Here is an 18,684-nt window from a genome sequence, read left to right as displayed (position 1 = left end):
ATAGGAAAACATAAGTTTAAGGTACTTTTGTTGATATTTTGATCTAAATAATTGAATGCACCGAATTATTAGTACATTACTTATAGCTTATATTACTCTTTCATTATTAGTACTACTTCAATCAGATTCTTGTTTGACATTTCGTCTTTATTGCATATTCGAATAATCGTCAACGGTTGCGCTTTTAAGAAAATAACAACAACAACAGAATAGTCTTTTTTGAATAGTTTATGCATTTCCTGGCAAACTATGATAAACCTAAGTCGTTTAGTTCGACCACTTCAGGCACAGCTACCTGCCAGCCCAAATATTTGTTTGTGTGTATTTGTGTGCGGGGGGAGGGGGAGGGGGAGGGGGGGGGTTGGAGGTAAACAAAGTGGATGGGACATACAATAATGTTTGTTTTTTCTCGGGAAACCTGGAATGTTACTTTAACAAGACTATTTTTCTCGCCCCTTCCAGCTCCCTCCTTTTTCTTTCTAGGTACCTGATTTTATAATAAAAGCAAAACAGCGCTGAAAATAACAGCCGGCGACATCGAACTAGATCGTGCAAAGCCGTAAGCTGCAACTGGGAAATAATGTGTGTATTTTCTTTCTCTTGGAGATATCTGCTACAGATTCCTAGAATGGAAGATCAAAATCCATCGGGTCTCACGCAGCAACCTGGAACTTGCACTATTCAAGTAGAACATAACTGAACGAAATAAAAACATTCGAAACTGAGCACGTCAGACACACTAGCATGCTAACAGCTAACCGACTCAGCGTAATGACCTGTAGTTCAAGACCGTAATTGTCTTGCCCTCCCATCCAACGCCTCACGCCCCCCTCCCCCCACACACAGAACACAAAATTACATCCTGCATATTCCTACATCATTATTATACTAATAGGTCGTTGTGCGTGAACGTGTTTGAAGCGCAGATTGTCATAATAAGAAAAGAAAAAAAAGCATTGCACCTCGGAGTGGCTTTGTGAACTTGATAGAGCCGCGAACAGCTCGGAATCAATCAGTAAGTCAGCCCAAGCCGTCAGCCAATACTCTAGCTATAGTAGGAAACCTGGCTGTTTCTATGTTTGTATTCTGATCTGACATGTACCTGGCTCAGTGTATTTTCAGCAGGCAATCTGATCTACTGACAAGCCCCATCTTTCTTCGATGTGCGCATTGATAGCTTTCACTAAGAGCACGCGTGTCCATGAACCCTCACTCTTTTATGAAAAAGAACACGTTCATAACTAAACTTCAACTCTTTCTCACCTCTATGCAATTCACATCATAATTTATGAGAACCCTCAATCCTTCTTACCAAACTCAAGCCCGCTTCAACATTGAGCCTCCACTCTTCCTAACCCATCTCATTGCCAACGTTACAGTAAAAGCCTGACCCCTCTCAATGCCCACCTTACCGAAGTAGCCTTACCCCTTTCATGGCCCACTTTTCAAGAAAAGCCAAACCTTACTCATTGCTCATCCAACAGAAGCCTTACCACTCTTATTGCCCGCTTTACAGGAAAAGTCTATAACCTCTCTCATTTCCAACCTTACAGGAGAAAACTAACCCCTCTCATTTCCAGCCTGGCCCATTCCATTGCCCACTTTTCAGGGGACGTCTAACCTCACTCATTGCTCATCCAATAGGAGAAGCTTTCCCTCAAATATTGCTCATCTCACTGGAGAAGACGAATCTCTCTCATTGCCAAACTTTTCTGAGAAGCCTAACCACTCCTATTTCCAACATTACAGGAGAAGCCTTTCATTGCCAGCCTTACAGGAAAAGCCTAATCCCTTCCATTGCCTACTTTTCAGAAAGTCCAAACCTTATTCAATGCTAATTTTACATGATAACCACTCTTGTTGCCCACCTTAAAAAAGCCCACTTTGCCGGAGAAGCTTAATCTGTCTCATTGCATATCTTACACGAGAAGCCTAACCCCTTTAATTGCCGACCTTTTAGAAGAAGCCAAACCTATCTCATTACCCATCTTACAGGAGAAATCTAATCCCTCTAATTGACCACTTTTCAGAAGAACTGAAGCCTAACCCCTCTCATTGCCCACCTTACAGGAAAAGCATATAACCTCTCTCTCATGTTCAACCTTACATGAGAAGACTAACCACTCTCGCTGCCCGTCTTACAGAAAAAGCATATAACCTCTCTTATTGGCCATTTACACGAGAAGTCTAATCCCTCTCATTTTCAACTCACAGGAGAAAATAATCCCCTCTCATTTTCAATCTTTCTGGAGAAGACAAACCCTTCTCGCTGCCCGCTTTACGGACAGAAAAAGCCTATAACCTATCTCATTGCCCACCTTGCAGGAGAAGCCGTTCTTGATGGACACGGAGAATCCCAACTCCAAGGAGCCGCTGGAGGGGTTCATCATCGACCTTCTGAACGAGCTGGCGAGCATGGTGGGCTTCCGGTACAGGATCGACCTGGTCCCTGACGGCAACTACGGTGCCAAGATTGAGACTGGGGAGTGGAATGGAATGGTGCGGGAGGTTATTGACAGGGTAAGTGTCTTTAGGTCGCGGTGCCCCTAATGGCTTGGCCGTGAAGGCGTAAAACCTAAATTTCTCTCTTACGTCAGGCTTAGAAGTTGGTGGGTGTATAGGTTGGTGAATAACATTTTCGGGCCCAACGTAGATATATGAACGGAATTGCACGGATGGTCATAAACTAGAATAGTAGTGCCTTTGTGGGTTTTTTTTTTTTTTTTTTTTTTTTTTTGGGGGGGGGGTGCCGATGGGGTGAGACGGTATGCGTACCTTTGTGTCTGGGTGTGTGAGGAGATAGAGAGAGAGAGAAAGAGGGGGATAGAGAGAAGGGGTGGAGAGAGAGAGAGACAGGGGGCGGGTGGAGAGGGAGAGAGAGAAGGGGAGGAGAGAGGGTGGGGGGGGGGGGGGGGTGTAGGAGAGGCTCGATTGGCGCCAATGTAGAGAAATGGAGTTGAACGAAAAGGTGCGGGAAGTCACAGGCAAGGTAAGTGGTCTTGTTTTTGTTGACCTGCATGTAAGAGTTAAAATCATCAAATGAGTATCGTTGAGTGGGCAACTACAGAGCGAAACAGGAGAATGGTGAGTGGTATGGGACGGTACGGGAAGTCGTAGAGAGGGTAAATGATATTGGGTTTGTTTTCCTGTATGTTCAGCTTCAGATCAGAGTTAGTATGGATGCGTGTGCGACTTCAGAGCCATGTTGATGTGTGTGTGTGTGAGAGAGAGAGAGAGAGAGAGAGAGAGAGAGAGAGACAGCGAGACAGAGAGAGAGAGAGAGACAGAGACAGAGAGACAGAGACAGACAGACAGAGAGAGACAGAGACAGAGGGAGAGAGACAGAGAGACAGAGACAGAGAGAGAGGCAGGAAGGTGTGGTAAGTCAAATACATATAATGGTCTTGTTTTCTTTTTTTATGTATGCTTAGAGTTAGTAGGGACTGAATGCAACGTCAAAGGCAAGCTTGATTACATAAGACTGCAAGGGAATGTATGTCTGTCGTCTTGCCTTTCTGCCTGTGCGTTTGTCTGCGTGATGAGAGGGAGAAGGTGGCGATGGATAATGGATCGACGCTTCGTCTGAGAAGATAACATTAATGTTATTTAAACTGTTGAGAGAGAGGAGCTGGATTACGTGCATACTCACAAGAACATTACAATAAACCCAGAAGGAAATGATTACGCGGTGGGGAAGAGAGACACAATCACACACAGAAGGCAGCGATACTCCGAAATGTCTGTCTATAGCCAAGTGTTGTGCTCCAAAGCAAGACAGCAAACAAATAGATATCGTCAATTTACAGGAAACCAGACAGCAATTACTCCATGGCGATTGTCCATTCAGCACAATTCCCATTTCGCAGATCTCCTTGAATCAGATTTACACAGACAGCTCGAAAATGGGACCCGAAAAAAGCAGTAAGGTAATACACATGAAAAGCAAAACAAATCCATGTCTTTTTCATGCTTTTTTTGAATTTATATTTCTCAATTGACTGGAATAAGATGTTAGGTAATGTACGCTGAAAGAAAAGAGGGAACAACAAATCCATGCTTTTTTCCCCGCCAGTTTTACTATTTTTTGTTTAGTTTTCTGCTCCATTTTCTTGATTCAATCAGGAAGCTAATCAGCAATCGTCTTCTACGTCATTGATAACTGGAGGTCAGACGTCACGGAAAGCTGTCTTCAATCGAGCGGGAAAAACATAAATAATGAGTTTTCAACCTCTCGTTCGCGCTTCCAATTGGATCTTGTTTTTTTTTTCTTATCTCGTCAAAGGCAGGTTGTCCTTATCCAATCGGAATTCTTCCGAGTTGCACAATCATTTTCCCATTTTCCAATTGAGGAAAAATTGACGACCTCAATTTCAGGTTGTTATATCTCAATCATTCTACAGACATGTCGTTCTGATTTTTACCTTTGACGGCGATGCTTGGAAGGTTTACTCTATTTTACACATTGTATTTTTGATTTTTGAAAGACGTGGGATTTTTGTTTGGCTCTTTACCTTGCTCTTTCATATTTCTTTTCATAACTCATAACTCATAACATTTTATTGATCCAACAAAGGAAATTAAATTGGTCATCAGCATATATAGGTCATTAATTAATAATTATAAAAGAATAAGAGAAGAAAATTCATAAAACCCATGATAACAAAAACAAAAAAAACAACAAAAAAAATATCTAAAGTAATATGTACAACTACAATACCCTTTTTACTTGCACACTTGACACACCGACACACCAACACACATGCATACATACCTACATACATACCTACATACATACATACATACATACATACATACATACATACATACATACATACATACATTTTTACGTTGGTTGTTCGAATCACATTGAGTGCCGAAAACATGTCTACCTTTTTGTACTTGTCTTAAGTCGACGCAAATGGCGGGGTAAAAACGGTCATACACGTACAAATCCACTCGTGCTAAAAACATGAGTGAACGTGGGAGTCTAAGCCCATGAACGAAGAAGAAGAAGAAGAAGAAGAAGAAGAAGAAGAAGAAGAAGAAGAAGAAGAAGAAGAAGAAGAAGAAGAAGAAGAAGAAGAAGATATTAAATATTTGGTTCAAGTAAAATAAATGAGACAGAAGGGCAGAGAGAGAGAGAGAGAGAGAGAGAGAGAGAGAGAGAGAGAGAGAGAGAGAGACAGAGAGAGAGACAGAGACAGAGACTAGAGACAGAGAGACAGAGACAGAGAGACAGAAGAAGAAGAAGAAGAAAAACAAATAATAGGTTTGTGCACCATAAACATCTTTTTAGCTGCGTACACGAAGCTAAGCCCAATATTTGATTTGACAAGTAAATTAATCAAGAGAATAAAAAATAAAAAATAAAAACGAAGCAAAATTGATGAACAAACGCTCTATAATAGACGATGTTCGGAAATAACTCTCCAAGATTTCCAAGCATTGTGGACGAGCTGCGATCCACTTTAGTGACTCAAACAATAATACGTGGTCGACCAGTTCAATCCCGCAACCAGCCATGATTCGTCGGGGTCCTGCAGAGATCGATCGCTGAGCACGCTTGTTTCCCAAACCCCCACAGAATATTGTATTGCCTAAGTTTTGGGTATTCTGTTTTTGACATTTGCGGGTTTCACTCCATTCACTCCAACCATGATAGCCCATATCTGCCCTTATTTTTCATCCCAGAGAGCCGACCTTGCAGTGGCCCCTCTGACTATCAACTACGTGAGGGAGCAGGTGATCGACTTCACCAAGCCCTTCCTCAACCTGGGTATCTCCATCCTCTTCAAGGTCCCACGCCGCGAGAAACCCGGACTCTTCTCCTTCCTTAACCCTCTGGCTGTGGAGATCTGGCTCTACGTCATCGGGGCTTACCTACTGGTCAGCTTCACCATCTTTATATTGGCCAGGTATGGACAACGTTCAAACAGTATACGGTTTTTGTATTTTTGACCAAAATATTACATTTGACACAGATCGAGACCGCGACCGAGTTTTAGTCGGACTCTGACGTCATGGGTCAACGAAGGGAAATCCAATGTTCAATCGATACATTATTTTATGCAAACATCTGGACTTCAAGCACCCGCAAGCTCTGAGCTTAAAGTGGTGATCGATCCAAGGGTATATGTAACTGTTATTTTTTTTATATGCGAAATTCATGTATTTTATCATTTATAACCGGTACCAATTGCCAGGAAGCTTTGCATGTGGGAAATTCAATTTCTCATTTTGAGATAATAAAGTATTATTGTATTGTAAAATCAAATAAACCGCCATGCTGCCATTCTTTAGCACATTTGATGCATCGATCCACCTCCCCTAAACTGACGACTTGCTTTTCTTTTAGCTTTATCATTAATTGTGTGCTCCCTCTCAGTCCTCTGTCGCATACGAGTAACCACTGTATCCTCTTGCAACCCTCAGCTTGAAATGTCTGTCTTGCACCTCTCTTCCTGACCTTGCATGCCCTTTCTTAACACAAAATCAATCTTGGTTATCCTACATGTATAACGTGAGAGAGACAACCCATGTGATAAATAAAAAAAAATTCACACGTGTGTATATCATGTAAATGAGGTCCTGTCAACTTACACTCTGGCAGGGACCTAGTTGTCCACTGCAAATGATGATTAAGTCGCCGAGACAATCATTCTCGAAATACTTTTGCATAAACGCTTTCGTTCCAATTTCAATATTTAAAAACAAAGAACTCATGAAAACCTGGTATCACACAGCAAGCCATGTCTTTATGTATTGTTCTCTAAAAACATCGTTTCCATACAGGTTCAGCCCTTACGAGTGGTACAACCCTCATCCGTGCAACCCTGACACGGACGAAGTGGAGAACACCTTCGACTTGGCCAATAGCTTCTGGTTCACAGTCGGCACGCTCATGCAGCAAGGGTCGGACGTGAACCCCAGGGCGGTCTCCACCAGGATCGTGGGAGGCATCTGGTGGTTCTTTACCTTGATCATCATCTCCTCCTACACGGCCAACCTCGCGGCCTTCCTCACTGTGGAGAGGATGGTGTCTCCGATTGAGAGTGTGGAGGACTTGGCCAAGCAGACGGAAATTGCGTACGGGACGAGGAAGAGCGGTTCTACGTTTACGTTTTTCAGGGTAAGTGATGAAGAGAGAGAGAGGGAGAGAGAGGGGGGATGTGGGGAGAGAGAGAGAGAGAGAGAGAGAGAGAGAGAGAGAGAGAGAGGGTGGGGGAGGGAGAAAGAGAGAGTGAGAGGCAAAGAAAGAGAGAGACAGACAGACAGAGAGGGAGAAAGGGAGAGACAGACACACACAGACAGACAGACAGACAGACAGACAGACCGACAGACACGATATCTAGATATAGACAAGAGACAGAGAGAACTCAGAACTCAGAACTTTATTACATAAGGATAAAGGTTTTAGGCTTAGCCTAATCTTCCAACCTGAATAAATAAATAAATTAACACAAAAAAATTAAATAAATAAAATAAAAAAATTAAAAAAAGGAAAAAACGAATATGCTTGAATGGAAAGCCTCTGAAGATTGAATACCTACCATGGACAATATAAAAGAATAATGATGCATCCTCCCCGATTGAAGTAATTATCCCAGACAAGCTACAACAACCAACTGTAAATGACCCAGCTAGAGAAGGTAGATAGCGACTGAAGATTAAACGAACAGCAAGACTGGACAAGGGTCAAGCCAAGTACCATACAATCAGGCCTAATTGACAAATGTGACAGTATCTGCTGATAGGTCGGCCACATGAAGGACATGAAGCAAAATGAGCTAAGCCGCCTCACGATTGTTGTTATGGCCTGTCGTACATTTCGTGCCGTTCTTAAAAAGCCGCCTCACGATTGTTGTTATGGCCTGTCGTACATTTCGTGCCGTTCTTAAAAAGCCGCCTCACGATTGTTGTTATGGCCTGTCGTACATTTCATGCCGTTCTTAAAAGACGCCTCACGATTGTTGTTATGGCCTGTCGTACATTTCGTGCCGTTCTTAAAAGACGCCTCACGATTGTTGTTATGGCCTGTCGTACATTTCGTGCCGTTCTTAAAAGACGCAGTCCTTCCCATGAACACGATTTGGCTCACCTTCTCATATCTGGCCAGGGCTCGAAATGAGATTAGAGCATACCTCTACTTGGACCCATATCACCATTCAACATTCTGACTAATTCCTGAGCAGTTTTGCACATTCTTAACAATTGGCTGTTCAGATTGACACCAGTAGCCTTTAAGAAATTACATTATAAAAAATTTAAAAAATCTCCCTCTGTGCTGAAAGCTGTTGATTTTTTTTTATGTGTGTCCCAAGTGGGAGAATAATGGCGTATCCCTAGTACAAAAACCTGCCCAGAACAGAGATGGTGAGCAGAATTGTATACACGGGAATAATTGTGCCTTTAAGCTTACTGCGGAGTTTGGTTCTGTGATGGTGTTGGTGATGGTAGCGGTTCCAGTTTGTCCGACAAGCGTGATGGAAGGAGAGCGGAAATTTGACCGGGGGAATGATAGATTGGATTAGGAGAAACTGGAGAGAAGGAGGAAGTTGAGAAGGGGACGCCTGGGTGGCGACTTTTCTAGAGGAGGAGGAGATGGGGGAGGGGGAGAGGCTAAGGGAGAGGGAGGGAAGGGGGGGGGGTCCACTACTACCACTCACAGGGTTTGGTCCTCAGCAAGTCAGTATAGACAGTTATTGTATGTATTCCTACTGGCTTTTACTTCCGTTTAAGGAACGATTATGGAAATACACACTCACATACGCACACACGCACGTACCCACGCATACACGTAGGCAAACATACCACTGAAAACCTGAATTTGCAGTGTTCTAATCTTCAGACGAGAAAACTAATAACTTTAAAGTGGGAACCTTGCACTCCAAGCTCTGTTACTATGTAATATAAAACTAAATGTATCAGTTACAACTAAATAATCATTCCGAACGAAACGAAAACTCACCTGCAGCAAATGAACCTTGCCCTCTGAAATACCGTGTCACTTTGCAAAATATCACTTTCGTGTTTAAACTTTGATCATCCTAACAATAACAAAAACACATCTACAGCAAAACATGCATGCAAGCCAAACGAACCATGCCCCTGTCCCTTTTGCAATATATCACTTGTACTTTTTAAATACTTAACCATTCTCCCGAACGAAAAACATCACCACAGAACCACAGCGCGTGCTATACAGGTATTTAACACCCTGGGGGGTTGGGGGGGGGGGGGGTGTGCTTCGGGGGGACGGATTGAGGCAGGTTGCAGAGATATTTATCGTTTGATCTGATCAGTATTCACCGATAAACGCACACACGGAGGTAGAAGTAGGGTGTTGGAGGGGTGGGGAGGAGCCACTAACGATAACATCGGTCATAAAGCAAAACAAGGTGCCGATGAGGATAACGGGACGTATATCCCACCGAAAAGTTTCATATGTACTGGGTGTGTCAGTTGACATGTTCCGGACGAAAATAAAAGTGGCTGTAAGAAATAGCGTACTTATTGCACTTAAAGCCTGTCACTTTGTAATACATCACTGGCTTTTTTAAAAACTAAATACGTTAAACGTAAAACCTCACCTCCAGCAAAACAGTCCTTGCCCTCTGCAGTGCATTGCCACTTTCCAATACACCACCTGCAGTTTTTGAAACTAAAACTTTTCCAACCAAAAGCATAAACTCACCTGTAGAAAAACAGCGCTGTAAACCAAACGGACTTTGCCCGATATACCCTCTCACTTTGCAATACATCACTTACTTTTTACAAGTAAATATACATACAGCTAAAACAAGACCTCACCTTCAGCAACACAGCGCTAGTCAAACGAACCTTGCACTCTGCAATGCTATATGGACTTTGCGATACATCACTTCTACTTCCACTAATCAGATGGCAACATCCGATAGCGACTTTTTACATTTAGTCAAGTTTTGACTAATGTTTTAACATAGACGGGGAATCGAGACGAGGGTCGTGGTGTATGCGTGTGTGTGTGTGTGTGTGTGTGTGTGTGTGTGTGTGTGTGTGTGTGTGTGTGTGTGCGTGTGCGTGTGTGTGTGTGTGTGTGTGTGTGTGTGCGTGTGCGTGTGTGTACAGCGATTCAGAGAAAACTACCGGACCGATTTTCATGAAACTTTACATGAGAGTTTCTGAGTATAATATGCCCAGACATTTTTGATAAATGTCTTTGATGACGTCATATCAGGCTTTTTGTGAAAGTTGAGGCAGCACTGTCACGCTCTCATTTTTCAACCAAATTGGTTGACATTTTGGTCAAGTAATCTTCGACAAAGGCCGGACTTTGGTACTGCATTTCAGTTTGGAGGCTTAACAATTAATTAATGAGTTTGCTCATTAAAGTTGTCATTAAAATCGATTTTTCGCAAACAGATATAAAATTGATTGTGTTGTATTCCTCATCTTCTCCTGAATTCAAAAATACATAGATATTTCATGTTTACTCTAAAAATGTGCACAGAATTACAGAAAATAGGTTTAAGTAGGCCTGAGTACTACGTTTGCACGCGCGTGACCTGTATGTGGTTGGTCGAGACTATCTGAAATAATTATAGTCGCGGCGACGACTGTTTGTTGGTGTTAATCTGTTACTTTGATGCCGACAGCTTGACTAAGTATAAGCAAAGAAACTACAATGGGAAGAAGGATAACTTCCTCATTGGGCATGCTTAGAAATGAGAATGGCTAAATATGAGTTATTCCCCTTTGCTGCATGCTGACCAGACTGTCTCCTGCTTTGTTATGACTAGTACAGTCGATCTTTCTCATGTTGTGACTTGCTTTATTTTCACATTTTCGGTATTTAAAACAGCAAACACACACACACACACACACACACACACACACACACACACACACACACATACACTGAAGAAGTTTCCATTCTGATTCGGTTATTTTATTTGGTGCTATATGTTTGCTTCACATTGTTTCTTTTTTTTACATTGCTTGAGGTATCCCCATTCGCTAAACACATCCATAATGCATGCATGGCTCATTCGAAAGAGGGCAACTGAACAACTGATGCCCAATAGCAATAAATACTGAACAACTGAACAATAAATAGCAATAAAATGATGACAGTGCCAAGTTTTTAAGTACAAAGTGAAATCATGTGACTGGACAAAGGCACAATTACAAAATACAAATAAAAAAATCGTGGCCCATTTTAAATTAAGTTCTCAGCTCATGGGGAAGCATAAGATGACCCTAGAAACCGAAATTAGGAGACCTCCCGCCCCCAGGGCAGACTACAAAAAACAAGAAGAGCAAAGCCCATACGACTCACATGCTTGACCTAAACCTAGCAATGACATCATACACTAAGAACTGCTTTACACATTTTTCCTACCAAAATACATGTGACCTTGACCCAAGGTCAAGGTCATCCAAGGTCATGCAACACAAAGCTGTTAATTCAAGACATAGGAAGTACAATGGTGCTTATTGGCTCTTTCTACCATGAGATATGGTCACTTTTAGTGGTTCACTACCTTATTTTGGTCACATTTCATAAGGGTCAAAGTGACCTTGACCTTGATCATATGTGACCAAATGTGTCTCATGATGAAAGCATAACATGTGCCCCACATAATTTTTAAGTTTGAAACAGTTATCTTCCATAGTTCAGGGTCAAGGTCACTTCAAAATATGTATACAATCCAACTTTGAAGAGCTCCTGTGACCTTGACCTTGAAGCAAGGTAAACCAAACTGGTATCAAAAGATGGGGCTTACTTTGCCCTATATATCATATATAGGTGAGGTATTCAATCTCAAAAACTTCAGCGAAAATGGGAAAAATGGGAAAAATAGCTGTTTTTTAGACAACATTTATGGCCCCTGCGACCTTGACCTTGAAGCAAGGTCAAGATGCTATGTATGTTTTTTGGGGCCTTGTCATCATACACCATCTTGCCAAATTTGGTACTGATAGACTGAATAGTGTCCAAGAAATATCCAACGTTAAAGTTTTCCGGACGGCCGGCCGGCCGGACGGACGGACGGACGGACGACTCGGGTGAGTACATAGACTCACTTTTGCTTCGCATGTGAGTCAAAAAAGGGGGGGGGGGGTAATTTGTGAAAAAGTATAAAAGGAATCAAAAACTGTATACATGTATTTAGTTAATACCCCAAAAAGTTGTATAGTATATACAATGTCAGACCCTAAAGAAAGTTTGTTAGTCATTGCTTAGGCAAAACAAAGCAAAATAGTCTGTTTACGGTATCCCGACCAACCCTATTATTTTTTCCCCGCCAACCCTAGACCTTTTTTTTGGCATTTGGAGAAAAAGAAAAAGAAAAAAAATCAATTTTGTTCCTGTTTTTTGACAAAATAATTTAAAAAGATGGTTATAAAAAAAAAATTAAGAAAAGCCGACCTACCGACCCTCTTTTTGTGTGCCTATGTTACTGTAAACAGACCAAAAGGTACATCAAAAACAACACACCAGGGATGCTACTCTCCCCTTAAAAATAGCCATGGGTCATAGGTGTGACGTTTGAATCTTTTAGCTAAATAAAACCATAGGCAATTGATCGGAAATATCAGGAAAAATCTTACAAGTTTATTATTTGTTTGCTTGGACCAATCCTCTTGCCGAAGTGTTTTACAGTAAAAATTGATTTTACGTCAAAAGTATCACAGGAATATCGAATGTTGAGGTAAGGCTGGGATAGCCAAGTTCAAGAATAACGGAAGGTGACTGTTGAATCTTTTTGAAAATGTATAAAAATATAGATGGTAGGCAATTCAAAATTAAAAAAAGGACTCTCGGAGCATGGACTTTTGAGTCAAAAATTAAAGAAGGCTCTATGAGCCGAAGTACATGTTTTGTCTCTTTTTTTTTATTTTGAATTCCCTACGATCTATATTTTGATACAATTTTGGACCCTCTTTGTACGGAGAGAGTTGGCAATTGTTAATCACATTCTCTCATCTCATCGACTCTCCTTCGGCTCCTTGGTAACATGCGTTCCGTCTCTGCCAGGAATGGACACAGCAGCAGATAACCGGTAAATATGTAACAGGCATAAATGGCAAAATAGCTCGCCTCGCCTGATAATATATGAGACAACTGTTCTATTACAAAGTCTTTCTTGGGAGGCTTGGCTAATTTACTCGCTCGTTTTACACGGGGTTCCATCGTTTTCTTTTCTAATCGGAAAACCTTGCTCCTCAGTTTGTTGACCTTCTGCCGAAGTTCCGCTTCACGAGGGGATGGGGAGGATGACGACTTTGATGCTTTACATCCTATGTCCTCCAGGATCGCCTGAATGTCATCTAAAAAAGAAAACACACACACAAAACACACATAAAATAACATAACCATAACAAGTTACAACCTGGAAGAAATTAAAACATGTGTAATTCAATCACAAAATGAAAATAAACAATAGCGTAGGAAGGCAGGCCAGAAATGAAGTGTATTAGCAACTATGGATTCGATGTGGAACAATGATGGAATTGACCTTGTTTGGTACTGAATGGGTGAGGCCATTAGAACTGTACCCACGGAATACGCGCTATATAAGCTTTATATTGATTGATTGATTGATTGATTAGGACAACAGTACCAGGTAAACTCCTCACACACCATGCCTCTTTCTTTCTTTCTTTATTTGGTGTTTAACGTCGTTTTCAACCACGAAGCTTATATCGCGACGGGGAAAGGGGGGAGATGGGATAGAGCCACTTAATTGTTTCTTGTCAAACCATGCCTCTAACAGGATATGTTTCCCTATACAGCGATTATCAACTATGTAATGGATGGGTTTAAACATTTTTTGATGTCAGGGTGTTCTTCATGGTTAAAAATCTCTTACCTGGTTGAACAATTTGTGTATCAGGCGACAGGTCGGTGCTGGCTTCATTTGTAGCTACCCTTTGCGATGGTGGCTTCCTCCCACTAGCAACCTGCAAATTGCACAGCTCTTTAACTGACAAACTCACAACCAACACCCAGTCACAATGAAACATTTCTCCCAATTTCATGGCATTGGTCTTAGGCCACACAAAAAAAGTGTATGTTTCTGGTAAGGCAAAACAAAAAATAATCTGTTTACGGTATCCGGACCGACCCTATTTTTTTCCCACCGGCCCTAGACTTTTTGGGGGCATTAAAAAATAAAATTAAAATATTCAGATGGCTAAAATACAAAACTAAAAAGCCGACCTACCGACGCTATTTTTGGGGGGCCTATGTTACCTTAAACAGACTTTTTTGTGACCTAACATGACTAAAGGTGGAGATTTTTTTTCTAACCTTTTTTTTTTAAACCATCTTTTAAACTATTTTGTTGAAAAACAGGAAAACAATTGATTTTCGAATACCCCTTTTATTTTTGAAAATGCAAAAAAAAAAAAATGTCTAGGGTCGTCGGGAAAACATAGGTAGGGTCAGGTGACCAGAAACATACAACTTTTTTGTTGTTGACGCCGACCCTATACCTTTTTTGCCATTTGGGGCTGTTTTTTTGCAAAATAAGTTCATCATATCATCATAATCAGGACGTCGATCCAAAATAAGTAACTTTTTTTTGTTGGCCTTATCATTTTTTTGCGCTAAATGCAAACAGGCATTATTTGATGGGAACAATGCTGTTGTTTTCAATTCTTACATCAGCCTCAAACTTGTCATTACTCAACCTGCATTTAATAGTGTGCTTCTTTGGTTTGCAAAAACATAAAACCAATAAATAAATAACCTTCGGTGGTGGATTGGGCACTGCAAACAATGTCGGGACAGCATTCCACACAAGTGATCCTCTCTGCAGGATTGTTTTACTGGTTGGCCTCAAAGTGATCAGTACAAAGCTTGAGACCTTGAACAGCAGCTGGCTGCAGCTTTTCAAAGTCCTCTCGCCTTGTGAATTGCATCCATATTCTGCACCTAGTTTGACAATAAAAACAACAATGTTATTGTTAAACTAAGCAAAAAGGAAAGACAAAGAAAGCTAAATCAGATCTTCAGTCTAAATCTAACGCTCTGCCTGAACGCAAAACGGATGAGTGATGTACCTTTGTACTGTAGTTTTCCCGTAAGCAAGGTTTGATAAAGGTTTCGGCAAATATGCCCACGGGTTTGTCATCAAGTGTAAACTGTTGTTTTGTACTGACTGCTGACTCACACTCACAGTCGTAAGTACTCGCTGACGCTGTAGTCTACTGAGTGAGTTGACTCGAGCCATTGCATTCTCATTCTGAAGAAGGTAAACCTGATGAAATAATCACTGCACAACCCACCTTTTTTCTTCTGTAGGGAACTTGTGGAAAGTTTTCCCGAAGCAGCTCTGTTTGTAACGGGCGTTCTTGCAACAAAAAGCCGAGCACAATTATTTACCACCACCTCGCACACGATCGGTACCTACGCGATCCGCCATTTTGTTTTCGCCGCCAGCATGTGACTAGGGACGATAACCCACAAACACTTTTTCGCATTTTCTTCGCAAGTTCCACGTCTTCCTTTTGTACAGTGTTTGGTATAAGTTACAGCTCCGTCCATCCATGGTATCGCCTGATATTTTGTCGAGACTGGGTCAATGAATATGATGACGTCACTCGAGGCTCTGCCGAGAGTGACGTCATTATATTCTTTCACCCCGTCGAGACAAAATATCACGCCATACCATGGATGGACGGAACTGTAACGTATATATGGCATGACCAAAGTAAAGAGAATTTGTCATGGGATGTGGCAACAAATCATTGGAAATTCACCATGGGCAATCAACCCAAGCCTAGAAGTTGTAGAACTATATTTTGTTTCAGTCTTGGCAAGGCCAGTTTTGTCCAGTTCCGGAAAAGACATAATGAATTCATTCACCCTGCCGAGACGAAAAAAACAATTCCACGGATAAAAACGTACTAAGCTTATTATCCCGTGACGCATCAAAGCTAAATTTTGTTTTGAAATGTCATTACAACGTACAGATAACTTATAACGACATAATCGCCTTCACAAGACAGGAAAAACGCACACTTTGTTTTTCGTCTGCTACAAATCTAGTCTTGTTGGTTGACGGAGAGAATAAAGCTTCAATCATACCTTCATCAACAGGAATAAATGCTCAATCCGCTGTCAGTTCGCAACTGAACCTTGTTTTTTTCTTTAACTTTTTGGTTAACATTGAAACGGCAATCCAAAAGAGTGTTTCAGCTGTTTCAAGACAGAGGCTTAGCTCCTTCTTTTGAGTTGCTTTTCAGTCTAAAATGACACCGGAAGCGAACAAATTGTCGCGTATACTTTCGTCACAAAAAGACGTCATGACAAAGTTACACGCAAAGCGAAAGAGACTTTGACGTCATTTACTTTTGTTTGGAATTTTCCGCCTGTTCCTAGCTTGTCAGTGAAGACCTGACGTGAGTAAGCTTACCCTTTGCAGCTGTGAAATAATCAGTCTTGTGTCTCGGTCGTGTAGGTACGGAGTTTGCTTCTGCAATCATTGTGTTCGTGTTGATGACGGCTTCATAAGATTTCCATTTTCTTGTTTCTGCGGCTGCGCAAGTTATTTTGCCTAGGTCATGGCCGAACTTTAGGCCTACGGAGAAATATCGCTGGATATTTTCTCCCTAGATTAACAGAGACAAAGAAGGGAAGTCATGCTGTATGTATAAGTTACAGCTCCGTCCATCCATGGTATCGCCTGATATTTTGTCGAGACTGGGTCAATGAATATGATGACGTCACTCGAGGCTCTGCCGAGAGTGACGTCATTATATTCTTTCACCCCGTCGAGACAAAATATCACGCGATACCATGGATGGACGGAACTGTAACGTATATATGGCATGACCAAAGTAAAGAGAATTTGTCATGGGATGTGGCAACAAATCATTGGAAATTCACCATGGGCAATCAACCCAAGCCTAGAAGTTGTAGAACTATATTTTGTTTCAGTCTTGGCAAGGCCAGTTTTGTCCAGTTCCGGAAAAGACATAATGAATTCATTCACCCTGCCGAGACGAAAACAACAATTCCACGGATAAAAACGTATAAGCTTATTATCCCGTGACGCATCAAAGCTAAATTTTGTTTTGAAATGTCATTACAACGTACAGATAACTTCTTCTTCTTCTTCTTCAGCGTTCCAGAATTTTGTCTGGTTACGTGTGAGCTCGTTTGCGCATTTGGGTTCCCCACACTAGACTATGAAACAGCTTCACTCCGCTTTCGTTGAGTAGGCATGCTGGGTATTTTCGTGTTTCCATAACCCACCGAACTCTGACATGGATTACAGGATCTTTTCCGTGCGCACTTGGTCTTGTGCTTGCGTGTACACACGAAGGGGGTTAAGTCACTAGCAGGTCTGCACATAAGTTGACCTGGGAGATCGGAAAAATCTCCACTCTTAACCCACCAGGCGGCAGCGACCGGGATTCGAACTCCCGACCTCTCGATTACGAGGCCGACGTCTTACCACCACGCCACTGCGCCCGTCACAGATAACTTATAACGACATAATCGCCTTCACAAGACAGGAAAAACGCACACTTTGTTTTTCGTCTGCTACAAATCTAGTCTTGTTGGTTGACGGAGAGAATAAAGCTTCAATCATACCTTCATCAACAGGAATAAATGCTCAATCCGCTGTCAGTTCGCAACTGAACCTTGTTTTTTTTCTTTAACTTTTTGGTTAACATTGAAACGGCAATCCAAAAGAGTGTTTCAGCTGTTTCAAGACAGAGGCTCAGCTCCTTCTTTTGAGTTGCTTTTCAGTCTAAAATGACACCGGAAGCGAACAAATTGTCGCGTATACTTTCGTCACAAAAAGACGTCATGACAAAGTTACACGCAAAGCGAAAGAGACTTTGACGTCATTTACTTTTGTTTGGAATTTTCCGCCTGTTCCTAGCTTGTCAGTGAAGACCTGACGTGAGTAAGCTTACCCTTTGCAGCTGTGAAATAATCAGTCTTGTGTCTCGGTCGTGTAGGTACAGAGTTTGCTTCTGCAATCATTGTGTTCGTGTTGATGACGGCTTCATAAGATTTCCATTTTCTTGTTTCTGCGGCTGCGCAAGTTATTTTGCCTAGGTCATGGCCGAACTTTAGGCCTACGGAGAAATATCGCTGGATATTTTCTCCCTGGATTAACAGAGACAAAGAAGGGAAGTCATGCTGTATATGCTGTTATATCGCTTCACGCGACTTGCTTTTTTATCCTGTTCAAATTTGTCTTCGCAAAAATATGTTTAATCAAGCCGTTCGGAGGCGACTTCAGCATCATGCATCACGCAGGTCACGGAACACGCGGGGAAAGGACTTCGTTCGTGCGGCAACAAGTGATGACAGGAACAGCAACACTGACTCAGTGGATAGTGGTTTTGACACTAGAAAGGAATAGTACTTCCTTAAACTAAATAATCTTCCCAACACAAAGCCTCACCGCCAGCAAAACAGCGCGCGCTGGACTCTTTGAACCCTCAGGGGAGCTGGGGTGGAAATCAGCAATTTATTTCAGGCGAATCTGCTCAGTCGGAAAGCCAAAATCCTGGTTCAAGCATTCCGCCATCATAATTATCCTCCTTTCCCTGAGGGGAGCTCACCCTGTGAGACTAGCTTTTTCGTCGCAGCTTGAAATGTGCGTGTGCATTTTGAGAAAAAATGTAGTCATACTAAGCATTCTCTCACATTTATTTTAAAATCTGTTTTAT

The 18,684-nt window shown here is 41.8% G+C and overlaps 1 protein-coding gene and 1 long non-coding RNA gene across 2 annotated transcripts in view; one reads left to right on the top strand and one right to left on the bottom strand.

Moving 5' to 3' along the window:
- The window catches only part of LOC138960912 (glutamate receptor ionotropic, kainate 2-like), a 102,549-nt gene that overhangs the window by 61,759 nt on the left and 22,106 nt on the right, over positions 1-18,684 (top strand). Inside the window, exons 11-13 of the mRNA XM_070332545.1 lie at positions 2,326-2,520; positions 5,692-5,915; positions 6,793-7,129. Coding sequence (XP_070188646.1) covers positions 2,326-2,520; positions 5,692-5,915; positions 6,793-7,129 — 756 coding nt within the window. The remainder of the gene's footprint in view (positions 1-2,325; positions 2,521-5,691; positions 5,916-6,792; positions 7,130-18,684) is intronic.
- On the bottom strand, positions 10,912-15,505 carry LOC138962370 (uncharacterized). Its single transcript, XR_011454491.1, has 3 exons — positions 14,739-15,505; positions 13,857-13,947; positions 10,912-13,314 (listed from the first exon to the last, which is right to left on the bottom strand). It is a non-coding gene; the product is annotated as an uncharacterized lncRNA (long non-coding RNA).

This window comes from Littorina saxatilis, linkage group LG3 (genome assembly GCF_037325665.1).
Source record: "Littorina saxatilis isolate snail1 linkage group LG3, US_GU_Lsax_2.0, whole genome shotgun sequence".
NCBI lineage: Eukaryota > Metazoa > Mollusca > Gastropoda > Littorinimorpha > Littorinidae > Littorina > Littorina saxatilis.
This window is presented reverse-complemented; position numbering and strand designations above follow the sequence as displayed.